At 35.7% G+C, this 14351-nt stretch overlaps 1 protein-coding gene across 4 annotated transcripts in view; it reads left to right on the top strand.

Moving 5' to 3' along the window:
* Positions 1-14351, top strand: part of LOC111000203 (leucine-rich repeat flightless-interacting protein 2) — a 35226-nt gene that overhangs the window by 9985 nt on the left and 10890 nt on the right. The window contains exon 1 of one of the 4 annotated variants that reach the window (XM_045629135.1): positions 575-1130. The exons of 2 other annotated variants lie outside the window; for them this stretch is intronic. In XM_045629135.1, coding sequence (XP_045485091.1) covers positions 903-1130 — 228 coding nt within the window. In that variant the 5' untranslated portion in view covers positions 575-902. Of the gene's footprint in view, positions 1-574; positions 1131-9826; positions 10729-14351 lie in introns of those variants that run through there. One more of the 4 variants, XM_045629133.1, reaches the window with a different exon arrangement.

Genomic DNA, 14351 nt, shown 5'->3' with positions numbered 1-14351 from the left:
TTTTCGCAAATGCGAAAGAGAAATCTTAACCGGCTCGGCAAGATCCATTTATTGTGGTCAACGTTCCAAATATGCAATCGGCGATACTTTTAAAAAGAAATTAAAGAAGAAAAACATTTCGAAACGGGATTTCAAGTCTAAAAGCGTACACATATTCATTTTAATTAAATATTTAATTACAAAGGATTAGTTCATTAAATCACTAAGGTTTTGATAGTGAATTGGCAAGATTGATTATTATTTGCAGAATCATATTAGTAGTTTCTTGTATGTAATTGATTATTTATTTATTCGTATTGTACGGAGATTAATACGCTCCGTTTACATTGTACACATTGACCTAGATTGCGACATCTCTCATCTAGAGTCAAAAATAATCGCCCAATTACACTTGCATGTGCATTCGGCCAGGTCAGTTAGGGGTGGCCAGGGCGGGCGGCTGGAGGGGCCTCCAGTGTCGGGGGGCAGCGTCAACGACCGCCATTCGCTCGTCTGCAATCGTGAGAGAACGTCCCATACGCTTTCCCCAATAATTGTGTTATTACGCGAGTGAACTTCCTTAGTTTCGCAGAGAAGTGTTTAACGTTAGCATAAACGCCGTTTAATCGGATTACATATGTACTTGACTGGACCTCCCCAGTTTGTCGCATTCTCTCAGAATTTCTCTGGATTCCTCGCATAATATCGACTCGTAAATCCACTTAAGCACGTGTCTCTGTCACGTTAACCCTAAGTGTTGTGACGGTTTAAAATAGTATTTTTTATATTTATGGACGCGCTTGACGTGTCACGCAGATTGAATTTAGTTGTGAAGTGTCCATGTGTTGCTTATGCGTTTGGAAAGACATTGGCGGAGTGAAGATTGAAAAGGTTTATTGAATTATGTGATAAAACCCTTGGTTATGATGGTTAAGCTTGGTCTGGCGATGGTCGTGGGCGTAGCCCCTGTGCTGGTGTCCTGGTGGAGGGGTCAGGGCCCTTGGTTGCAACCTCTGTTGACCACATCACCATGTTTAGAGAAGCAACCTAAACCGTGGCCATCAAGACGGTCCCCGTCTTTGTCAGATTGTCTGGAGAGCAGCGATGAAGATTCCGCTCGGTCTGTGGTCTGCCATGTTAGACCTAAATTGGTGAGTTTAAAATCTACTATCTCCAATTGCGTAATTGTAATGGTATGCGACCATTGTGATGTCTTGAGTCATCCAAGTTTTTTATTAGCGATACCAATTGTGTACAAGGCTCTCTTAAATGTGTATATGTATTTATGTATAAAATTTTTGAAATAATTACCATGAGTTGTTTTAAACTTGAATAGTGAAAAATAGTTTTACTATTATTTACGAAATCACTGGGAAAGTAGCATCATAGAATCATACCAGGTAGTGGCGCCCATCATACATTGAACATCTTTTGACTGTATCATACATATTTTGTGTTAGTTTAGAACATTTATATTAAGCTCGGCATTTTATTTGTTAAACGCTATATCTTCAATATTTACGTAATTACCGCATAATATTTACGTTTTAAAACGTTAGCCGTTGTGTAATGATACCAAAATTGCATCAAGTTACGGCCGCGTGTCCATAATGATCATGACGTCATAGTGAGCGGTAAACGCGGAAGGAAGTCTTTGCAAATAATCTCTTGATTATAAGGCTAGGTTCCACCAGAATAGGTATTGTATAGCGCCATCTATCGAACAGAAGTTAAATCAGCTCCAACATTACTTTTAACTATACATTACCATATAATAAAAATAATAAAATACGTTTATTTTGGAACATAACATCATTAAGGTATCACTTATTCCACGTCATTAAATTTGAACCTGTAGGCATCCCTACTCATCGGCATAGAAGACAGAGGCCGTAGGTCGAGAGATATAGCTGCATGAAAAATAATTTCAACAAAAAATCGCGCAGGGCACGAAACTCATTTGCATTCATGAAATTAATGCATGCATTACGAAATAATTAAATTGCACGTGAAACCTGGTAAAACTAATGACACGAAATTAATTTCACGCTATTAATTTCGTAATATAATTCCCCTTTTAGTGTCTTAATGACTTAAAATTAATTATTGAAATACTTGAAACTTATATTAGTAGTGTAGTAGTTCAAATAGAGCCGGTGCTCCCGACTACCAGCTTCTTTCTTTCGACCAAATTCAGCGTTGGCGCTGTCGAATTCAATCTCCAATGTATTGGCATGATTCTCTTTCTGTACGCAGACACTGCGTCTCTAGGGGTGTGCAAAATGTACTATGGAGAGTGTTCTGGAGAGTTGTTTGGGTTGATCCCTCATGCCTCGTTATACACGAGCTTTATTGACTCAATATATCACCCACATCACCTTTATAGCTGGAAGTCTTCTACGGTCTACTTCAAAAGACATTTACTTTTGCGAGCTAGCGAACTGTTCAGTCGGTGGGGGTTTTTCAAGTGGGAAACGACCTCCAATTGTTAGAAAAAAAAGTACATAGTACTTCCTCAAAGGCCGGCAACACACCCACTAAAATGAATAACAATGGGCTGCGATGCCCCCTTTTTAGGCGTTCTGTAAGCTCTTTTGCCCCTATCCTAAGAATACAAATCTAAATGTCCATGGGCGGCGGTATCACGTACATCAGATGAGCCCCCTGACGGTTTGCCCGCGGGTTTATAAAAAAAACTATCGTAGACAAGCGTTGACCGAAGCCGTGTGAAATTTTGGTGAACAATATTGTAACGATTAAGTCCTGACTTTAACTTAACCTTTTGAGGATTAATGAAGACGATAGGGCTTCAGAAGTCAATATTCATACTTACGTTGATATGTATGTAATATGTATATAGCAGACAGGCATTATTACTGGCTTCCGTAGCTACACTCGAGTGACTATATATTTTTTATTAATTTATTTATTAGCACTGTTACAGCTAACATACATATTAGAAGACACAACTAAGACATATACAAAGCCAGAACGTATAGATATATTAAACAGAAAACATAAGTACAAATATATATGAACATCAATATACAAAACTAAAACCGAATTTTTTAATTACTATTTTTATAAAAATTTTAGTACACTAATAAAATCTAGCAGGAAACCGAAATTATGACGATAAAGCTACAATGTCTATACCAGCTGTTTCTTAATTTAAAAAAAAAATAGTAGTAGCTTATTTTGTATTTAAAAAACATCAAATACACGCAAAACTCGTCGAGCGAGATCTTGATGAAGCTGGGTACAAATTATTTGAAGAAGTCTATTACGCATGAGTGTGTGAAATTATTTAATCAATTACCGTCTAAAATTCGTAATATTAGCGCATTTTTCTTTTTATTTTTTTATTGATAAAAAGTTTACCAACGGTCGGCTGTTCATCGCTAAAAAACACAAAATACTATTTTTAATGTGACAAGCACTTATAGGCAAACATGACATACACAAAGAGATCAAACAAAATAAATAATTACTAGTAAAAAAGAACTTACAAGAAACTAAAAAAAAATCACGAAATTTGAATTTAACGGATTGTTAAAGGCATTAAAGATACATATCAGAATGAGCCTAGAAGACTAAAATTAAGACGCCTGATGGTGACTTGTATATCGTTCGTATATATTAAGGTTCCCATGAAAAAATTTTTTTTTTTTAATTTTTAAACATAATATTCTTAAGAAATTGAACTTGTATATGTTAAGGGTAATAAGTACGTTATGACTGTTAATTATTTATTAAATTGCATACTTAATGTAACATCCGGCTGCGTTTCACCATTACGTATAATAAAATAATAGGAGGAATTACGCCCACGCGTCGCAGCTAAGAAAGCGTATCCCACGTGCGCATTGCGTTGCGCGCACGCACAAAATGTCACGGTATTTACGTACGCGTTCTCGATCCCGTTGGCTGTACCCGGACAGTTAATCGGCCGATTTAGCCTTTTTGTTCGCTTGTTATCTCGTTTCTTCTGTCCACTGCAGATTTGTGTTTTTGTTCGGTTTCTCGACAGTTGTGCTTTGTGTGTACAAGTTGTTAGTTGGACTACCGTTTGTAAAAGGTAACGTATAATTTATTAAAGCCTTATTGTATTGTGCTCGCCTAGTGGTATAAGGGTGCGTCTCTCAACGATTAGGTCGTGCGTTCGAATCACGGTTGGACACAAATGGAATTTTCTTTCTATATTAGATATTATTATTAACACTCGCTCGTATGAAACAACATGTGGCAACCGGCACGACTAAGACACGAAAATCGACGGCGTGTGTCAGGCTCAAAAATATATTTTATTTATTACACGCAACCCTAGTAAGAGAAAAACTAAAAAAAAACAAAAATATTTTGCGAAAAACGAAACGAAACAAATACACAAATCTGAGCCCTAGACTTAAAATGTAGCGCTTACGACTAAGCTACTTAGAAAAATTAAACAAACAACCAACTAATCAAAGTAAGAGAGTATTCTCCTCAAATGCCGGCAATGCACTAAAAATGGGTGCCATGACCTGTGATCACTGATTAGTGGGCGACAGGTCGCCCACTATATATTATATTTATTTATTTATTCACACTTCGTTGCTAGTGAGAAACACAAATAACACAATACATATAAATAACAAGGGATGTAACGGGCGACCTAACAAACGATCTCTTCCAGGCAGCCCTATATTTAAAAAAAAAGTTTGAAAATAATGTAAATAAAATTATTTTATTTGCGTTATATAGAAGTTTAAAAAGTCTAAATTTTCAAGTTTTTTCCGGTAGTGTTTCTTAAATTAATATACGTACCTACATGCAACTGCAATGTGATTTAAAACATTATAATTTCGACCTTGAACTTGGCGTGCATGACTGTAATTGTATATAAATGTACTAAACCAATTTACTCCACTTTATAAGTGTGTATTGCGTAACAGTTAGGCCCTAACTGTTTCTAATAGTATATTGTTAATTGACTAAAACGAACGAAGTGTTTTTTGAAGAGCTAGTTGTATACCAATTATGGTACCTTCGAATGTGTTTTTTCATATGGGAAAAACATATGAAAACAGTCGCTCAATAAGACTAAGAATCACTATCTTGACTTCAACTGGAGTAGAGTCGCTATTCATAAGAGGATAGAAACCAGTGGAGAGGGTTATTTCTTTTGCCAAGAGGCACACCGAACTCCGACATATACCGAGATAACAGAGTTTCGGAATATTAAAGCTTTATTATTATTATCTATGGGAAGAATCGGGGATATGAGAGCGCGAAATCGTTTGTCAAAAAACGATACATTTTTAAGTACGGAAGTGAGAATCTCATCCTTTTACTCAAAGGCTTTATATTTAAAAATAAAGCATTAGTTAGTAGCAGTTAAAACGTAGTTCACGTGCATTTGCGAGTTCAGAGGAGTGGTTCGGATTCCGGACACAGCGAAGCGTTTTTCAAGCAGTTTTTGTCACGCACCACTATGTGAAACTAACTGCCCACTGAAGAATTTAAGAATTAGCGTACCTATTCTGAAAAGGCTGGCAACACACTCGCGATTCCTCTAACGTTGAGTGTCCATGTAGCACTTAACTTAATATCAAATGAGCCTACTGGCCGTCTTGAATAAAGAGTTCAATACTTTCAAAATTTAACCAAATAGTTATCAATAATGTAACTTTGATATCCTTGTTTGCGGACAACGTGATAGAGGCAGCCTTGGCTTGTTATTTCCTCTAAAATTAATAATATAATCTTGTTTGTATAGTTTCTGTTTACAGTCACAATTTTATGTATAGTCAACATGACTATAGTTCCTTCAAGTATTATCAATCTTATTCATTATATACTTGCTAATTAATTATTGAAAAATTCAGTGGCGCCATTTTTCATAGTCACACAAACCTTCCTAGGGACCCAAAAAGTTTCCTGTGCCTTCCGCCAATTGCCTTAGCAATCCTAGTGGCTAGACCACTAGTGTCGGTGGACCAGTAGGTCGGCCTAGGTAGTGGTTGCCTGGAAGAGACCTTACTAAAGCGATTAAGCCACCAATTGCTCTTTCCTTTTTTATTTAATTAATTTAATACTGTATTTCTAACAACGAAACTGTCAATAAATAATATTATAAAATGGTTATTATGAATTGTCTCTGGAATTATAGAACCGATTTTGAAAACATTAACATTGAAAATGTCATATTTGATTGTGGTTTCCCATCTTCATGAATTGTATTGTGGATTTGATTCAGTCACTGTATTTTTAGACGCTCATGAGGTCCATTGCTCATACTGTCCTGACCGACTAAAAGCCTAGCTTCTTCCAAGAAGCACAGAAGTCACCTGGGCACTTCGCATCTTCACAGAGCGACCTCACTGTTTCGAGGATTTCTGTTCGTTGTGAACATGCAGCCGCGCAATCCAGAAACGTGGGTGACTGATTCTTCTGAGCTGAAACAGATACGGGAATGTTTGTCGCGACTAAGACATAAAGATGTTTATAGGTGACAGTGGCCCGTAATTGTCCCGCCCATTGTTTTCAGATTAGTTCTGATGAATGACGTATTCAACATAGATAAAGTAAGTTACAGATGCATTAACCTGATTTTGATTAGTCAACCTCTCAGGAGTATTGCGAAGCTATCTTCATATTAGACCGCGTTGTTTTGCAATTCCGGAATTGTGGCTACACTCATGGCGCGTAGCATTAGTCTATTATAATATATAATACATATTATATTAGTAGAGTAATAAAGATTTTTTTAATTAAATTTAATTTAGTTAATATTTGCCTACAAGAGCAATACAACGAATGTAGCGGTCATACAATTTTTCGTTACATATTGGTATTTAGCCTCAAAATAGGATTCAGTTTCGGCGAATTTTTTAAGCAACAAAAATTCCTTCACTCAAAATACTGTCTCACAAAAAAAATTATACACATCTCTATTTATTTATTTATTTATTTATTGGGAAACCAAACAGAGACATCCTTAAAAAAAAAAACAAAGTCAAAAATAAAACAAATACAAACACACTGGATGCATCCACAACAGGTTACACTTATATAATATGATACAAAAAATAATACATGACAACAACACACATAATAGTAATATAAAGTTAAGACATTAAGAGTTGCTTTATTTTATTCTTAAACAAAGCCGTAGTGGAGTGCGAAAAAGGGTCAATGTTTTTGATTGAATCTAAGGAGGAACACATCCTGTGAAGAGGCTCGCGGAATCCAATGTTGGTTCTGGGAGTCTGAAAATTAAAAGTTCTATGTAAGCGTAGAGACCTGGCAGGAACATTAAATGGTATGAGTTCAAGAAGATCTGAACAACTTATTTCACACACAATGTGACACAATCTATTAGATTACGCCTAGTACTCAGAGAAGGTAATTTATATCTTTTTAAAAGTTCCTTGTAATTAGCCCTACCACTATTCATCCGATAATTTAAAATGCGTAAAAATTTCTTTTGTACAGCCTCCAGTTGTGCGACATATATAGCGTAATGCGGATTCCAGATTGGACAGGCGTACTCCAACTGGGATTGCACGAGCGTCCTATAAAGGTGGATGTATGTGGTTTTGTCTTTGAAGGGTCTGGTGACTCGTGTTATGAAACCTAACATGCGGTAGGCTTTATTAATAATTAAGCCTATGTGCTTATCTAGGGTTAATTTGGAGTCAAAAAGGACACCAAGATCCCTTACAGACCGCACACGTTCGAGGGCATGGTATCCAAGGGTGAAGTTGGCGGTGATTGTGTTATGTGTTTTTCTTGTAAACACGATATGCTGACACTTACTATATTTCAAGAATAATTTGTTTATTTGGCAGTAGTCATCAAGCCTATCGAGATCCTCCTGGATAAGTTTCACGTCAGAAAGTGTAACTACCTTTCTGTATAACTTTAAATCGTCTGCGTAGAGCAAGTAATTGCAGTGTAAGAAACATTTGGATATGTCATTAATATATAAGGAAAAGAGCAACGGCCCAAGAATGGAGCCCTGGGGGACGCCGGATGTCACTACTATTTGAGAAGAAGTAAACCCATTTATAACCACCGATTGAACACGATTATGTAGGTATGCTGTAAACCATCTTAAAAGATTGCCCTTAATACCATTAAAAGACAGCTTTTGTAAAAGCATCATATGGTCAACTTTATCAAATGCCTTCTGAAAGTCTGTGTAGATTGTGTCTATCTGATGGTTATTATCTAAACCGTTAAAAATATAATTACTGAAAACAAGGAGGTTTGAGAGAGTAGATTTACCAGCTGCAAATCCGTGCTGTTGGTCTATAATAACATGCCTTAGACTGGAATAAATGCGTTGGTGAACTAATCTTTCCAGAACTTTAGGGATTGCAGAGAGTATTGAAATCGGTCGGTAATTTTCGACATCGCTCCTTTCACCACCCTTAAAGATAGGCGTTATGTAAGATAATTTCCAGCAGTCAGGGAATGTGCCACTGGACATACACTTATTGAAAATAATCTGTAAGGGGGCACATAATGACCGATATGTACGCTTAAGAAAAACTGGTCTAATTTGATCTGGACCAGGACCTTTATTTGGATCAAGCAAAAATAATTCTTTGCTGATTTCATCATATTAAAGGTAGGGCTAACTTAAAATCATATTAATATAATGCTAGTAGCGCCATCTATGTGTTAGCGTATGAACTTTCAGCACACCTGTTGGTTCATTTATTTTAATGGGGAATTTTGTGCATACTTAGTACAAAGTATATAAAAAAAGAATGAATGAAGCAAATTTGCGGTTATAATTCGATTGATGTCAATATCAATTGTAATACATTTTAATGTTATTTACTAACGATTGAATATTTACTAGTACTTGGTAGTTTCAATTTAAATTAGATTTACAATATTACTAAAATAATTCCATTTATTTATTGATAAAACAAGTGAGTCTCCCCGAATTAAGGAAAGAAGAACAGAAGGCTCGCAAGCACGTTGCCAGCAGAACATTTACGCTCTTTTCTTGAAGGACCCTCAGTCGAATTGAGTTGGTTCGGAAATACTTCAGTGGGAAGCTGGTTCTACATGTAGAGGTGTGCAGGTCACGTCAAGGTGATACGGGTGGAATTTCGTATTCTTCCTTGACTGCTGAAACTCAGCTGCAGGTATATATCCGACCAACTTCTATATTAAAAGTTGAGACAGCGTAAAGTAGTATACCATGTCGAATGTCAGAAACGTATGTCCCTGGACATTTTGATTTCCCCTATATGTGGGTTAAACTTCCAAGTTGGCATCGCTTCTCGTAACCTCTGTCCCTGGGGTGCAAATGAATCACCTATGGGTCAAATGGACGTCTGCGTTATGCGTGGACTGTGAAAAACCTTGTCAATATGACGTCATGCCGAATGAAATCCTGTTTCGTTCCACGGCATGATTGAGTTACTAATGTTATTCGGTATTTAAATAAATGATAATGTACAGTTTTAAACGTGATCTACTTGGTTTAGTTTTGAATACTTTAACTATAGTTAAATATTTAAATTGCCTAATATTTCAAGTTAAGATTTGTAAAATTGATTAAAGGGGCCTTCTATTTTTACTACGATTGTGAACAACTCAATTCTGATATCTTGTTAACCTGTTTGTATATTTGGAAATTAAATTTTACAAGAATGAAGTGCGAAATAAAAATATTATAGGGGAAATTTTGGTTATCTGTAACAGTGACGTCATAACGCGATAAATTATATATAAATATGTGACAAAAAGACGAGTTATATTGTTATTGTCTTAGTGTTGAAGCCCCGTTTATTATGTTTTTGTAATAGTAGTCAATGCAAACCTCGATATATTTTTCTATAACAGAGCAAATTTCCCTGTGGAAAAGGCTCACCAACTGGTAGGGGTAACGAATGGTAATTTTTATTATGGACCGAGCCTTAATCTACAGTAAATAATTGTAACGGTGTGATTACGAAAGTGACAGTCGCGGTTTAACGACATGACGCGTATTCAGACAGTAGACGAACTCCGTAGACGCAACACGTGTGAACCTTTAAAATAAAAATATTTTTTACGTCGTTAAAGTGGTTTTTTAAATTGTTTGTGACGTTGAGAAAATCCAGGAAACCTGCGTTTATTTACTCGTTTAATTAATGGACACAATAACATACACGGTTTCTGTGTCGGGTTTATCGCTGAAAACCGCAAACAATGGCTATATCGAGAATCGATATAGTAATAAAAGTGGAATGTTGATTAGATAACAAATAAACTTATGTTTTATCGTGGCCTCGGCGCAGCGCAAAAGAAAATCGTCTGCAAATTGCGCCCATCCTTTCCAAGTCGCATGCGGGATTGCAGCGTAATTGTTTGTACGGGGGAATGTGAAAACAAAGTGTAAATATTGCCTTAACGGAATGTGTGACAGTGTGTGCTCTTATCATGGGTAACAGAACAGAGATGGCTACTCCTGAAAATACAGACGATGAAAGCGGCGAAGCCTTTACTGACGGTGACTTTGAGGACTCCGAAGATGAACCAGTTGAACGTGAAGTTGATGCTAAAATTGCAACAATTCCTGTTAATGACACTGTTAATACAGCTATAAACAACGATGCGAATGAACTCGATGGAGATATTAAAAGTGAGAATGGTACTGATTGCGCTGTGCAAAGTGATGGAATGATGGATGCCCGGGATTCTGATGAAGAAAATAATAATAGCCCATCTTTAATTGGCATTCTCGGAGATCAGCAAACTCATGTACGTACTCTTTTCGTATTCAACCTTCGAAGTTTCTATTGCAACAGTCGTAAAATCGTGCAGTGACATTGAATCACCATATGCGTCGCTTTTTTTGAATCATGGCTTAGTCATCTTTAATATTACTATTGGAATTTATTTAATCTTTGAACATTACTTTTCTTATTCGAAGGACAGGTAGTGAATAGTTTGACCTCCTCCTTTTCTTTTTCCGTTCCTCTGGGGAACTGAAATGGAACTGAACTGGAAATATCTATATATAATATAGAATGGGGTCTAACAAAGTATCTCCATATGTAGGGTCCAGTTCCATGTAAGTTTTCGTATTGGGGGAGGCCTACGTCGACAGAGCTGACCAAAGTGGTTGCTAATAAATTTATTATTTTGCTACGTGATTTAGATTTAGAATACAACCATTTCATAAGAATAGCATGTAAGTTAAAAAGGTCAGCGAATACAGGGTTTTTATTATTATTATTAGTAAATAGTTTCGAATGTTTGCAGTAATCATAAGCGGTCATTTACGTAATACGATAAAAAGCCAAATGTTCTTTAGTTATTGAGGTTAGGCGTGTTTAAATGTCACAACGCTAAGTTTATACGTAACAAACGGCAGTAGAATACAGGTGCGAGACGATGGTAACAATTTATTCGGACTGAAATGCGTGAAGTGAATATTTGAATTAGGAAGCAAATTTGCTGAAATAGGTTCTATATCGTGTGACGCCAGTATTAAAAAAAAGAAAATTTGACATAACCTAAGCGTAGACGAAGTATTTATAAATGCCAAGTTCATTACCAAATGTTTAATGTGTTGGTGCACATGTGTTTAAAACATTTGTGTTAATTTATATGTGTGACCTTGGTTATTCGATATGTCATCGGCGGAGATAATCATTCGACTTATAGGTAGAGTTATACTATTGTATGTGAGTATTGTTAACTTATATCTTCATAATGATACATCTAGATTTACCTCTTGACCATTGTTAATTCAGCAATAATTCTAGAATATTTCAATGTGTTTTTATCACATTGTTAGACTTGTCAAGTGTCGGAAGTGTACTTGAAATGGTTATTGTTTGATTAAATAATGAGTAATTGTTAACTAAAACATATTGACGTAACATAGTTAGCTGTTTAATCTAGTTGCGAGTCCCTCTCAGTTGACGTTGATGTTCACGTCAATGCTGGTATCCAGCTTGGGGCAAGAAAATAAATATAAATAAAGTACACTTATGAACGTCAAAAAATTTACATTTACTGCCAGTGCTCAAATCTAAGGCGTAGAACGGAAAAGAAGAACTGGCAATAAACTCTCCGCCACTCTTTTTAATCGCCAAGTTTTCTTTAATGGCGTATGACTTTTGACTTTTGGTTAATTTTATTTGGATGCGTGATGCGTCCCATCCATGATTTTTTCTTTGCCGGATATTAATACTTCTTTCTCTATATGAGACCTTAAAATTGAGAGGCTGTCCGAGTAATTAATATCCAGCGCCATATTAAAAGGTTTTCATCAAGATTGGTTGTTCCATGTGACTAACGACAATTTCATGTGATTTCTTGCTATTTGGACTGTACGGGTATAATAATAAAATACACAGTAATATCAAAAGTCTATAAAAACAAAGGTATTGAGAATAATATAAGTGCGGTGTTGGCCTTATCTCTGTGGTCGTAGGTTCATTCCCCGTGCATCAATGGACTTTCTGTCTATGTGCGCAATTTAGCTCGAACGGTGAAAGAACCATGCTGGCCTTATACCCAATAAGACAGCGTATGTCAGGCACAGAAGGTTGATCACCTATTTGATTGACAAATGATCATGAATCACATACAGAAATCTGTGGCTAAGACCTAAAAAAGTTGAAGCACCACTGATTTATGTTTATTTTATTGAGAACAATTTATAGATTTGATTCTCAAGACGTACTTATTATCAATAAATAAAGACTTGTCAAAGCCATAGGTGCGATATTTTATTTGACCCACATACTACATGAAAACAAAATAATCCGTATAAGATTCAATTTATTAAGACGTTTGCGACTTCTTTTGAACTAACAAGTTACCTAAAAGGCGCTTATTACTCCTATTTGTAGTTTTTAAAAGTGAATGGTAATTTGGTTTTTAAGTATTGAATCCTTTGCTCAACAAGTATAGTGTCTGTTTAGTAATGGTAAGGAAAGAGTAGACAATAGAGTTGGAAATGTCGTATAGGGGCCGTTCAAGTATTACGTAAGCAGATTCAATGTCATGTATTCCCCCCCCCCCCCTTCTTGTCAACAAGTAAGCAAAACTCACAATTTGTGGATGTGTAAAAAAGTAAATAATAACTGTTCACGCAATCACTAAATAAGAAAATCAAAGGATATCAAAGAAGACAGAGGGTGTATGTACACCGAGAGAAAAAGCCAGAGTTAAAAACAACAGTTATTTTAAAATAAATATCGCAAATAATTTAAAAGTTTCAGGCACTTTTATGAAATATAATAACAATATAATCGTACTGATACTAGACGTTATTAGAGTTGTCTATGACCGTATGTCAGACTCCAATACATTCGACATACAGAAGTTTTTGACGTACGTCTCGTTTTTAAGTCCTATCCTTAGAGTACTGTTACATAGAATTTTTCTTGAGTGTAATAGCCGGAAACTTGGCTATCATTAAACGTGTCATGTACGGCGCTGACCACTTAAGGATCTGACTGGTGACTTATTAATCCAAGAAGTAACGGTGTGTTACGACATCTAAGTAAAATAAAGGTAATTTTATATGTCGAAGGGATTGTGGAAAATTGGCTGTGCCAAAAATTAATTGAATTTTCTACAATTCCTATAGGAAAAATAATATTCCTATAGGAAAGACACCTTTTGTATGGCAATTAACTTTATAATAATTCACCGAAAGCTTAAAAGATACTTACTTCCTACTATAGTTTTTAGAAATCGACTTAATGTAGTACTTTAAAAAAAATCTATTGATGATTATTATTTGCGTAAAAATATATTTTATCACTACAAATAATATGAGAATTGACTATATGTCTAACTTCTGTGTGATATTTCTTTTTATAATGTGCACGGAATTATTTGTGGTAGATTTAGACTGTACCACCATAACATTTTTGTACTATATTCTTGCAAATAAATAATAATTATTATTAAGCTATTGCATAGATTTAATCGCGGGCGCGGCGACTGAATCAAGAAATTCCGTAACGAAAAAAACCTAACACGATGACGTAATACAGGTGCAGCCGGTACGCGTGAGACAGACTATATAGGCGTGTTAGTCTGGTAGAGTGGTACATTGAATTAATATCAAAGAAAAATACTGCATAAATAAAAAGTAAATAAATGATTATAATTGCATAAGTTAATTGAAAATGCTATGCAATAGCTTTCCGCGGCCGTCCCCGAGTGCCACACGTGTTTTATTTTATTTGAGAGCAGTTGTTAACCTCGTCATATAATGTCACCATTTGTTTTAAAATCAACCAAAATACGGTTTTAACGAGTGCCCCTGTTGTTATTATCGACGAAATGTTAAAATACACTTAGCGTCGTCATTACCGCGTTATTGTTCCAAACATTAGATAACAATATTCAAAATT

The sequence above is a fragment of the Pieris rapae genome, chromosome 8 (assembly GCF_905147795.1).
Source record: "Pieris rapae chromosome 8, ilPieRapa1.1, whole genome shotgun sequence".
NCBI lineage: Eukaryota > Metazoa > Arthropoda > Insecta > Lepidoptera > Pieridae > Pieris > Pieris rapae.
The sequence above is the reverse complement of the archived record's forward strand: the minus strand, read 5'-3'. Positions and strand labels throughout refer to the sequence as shown.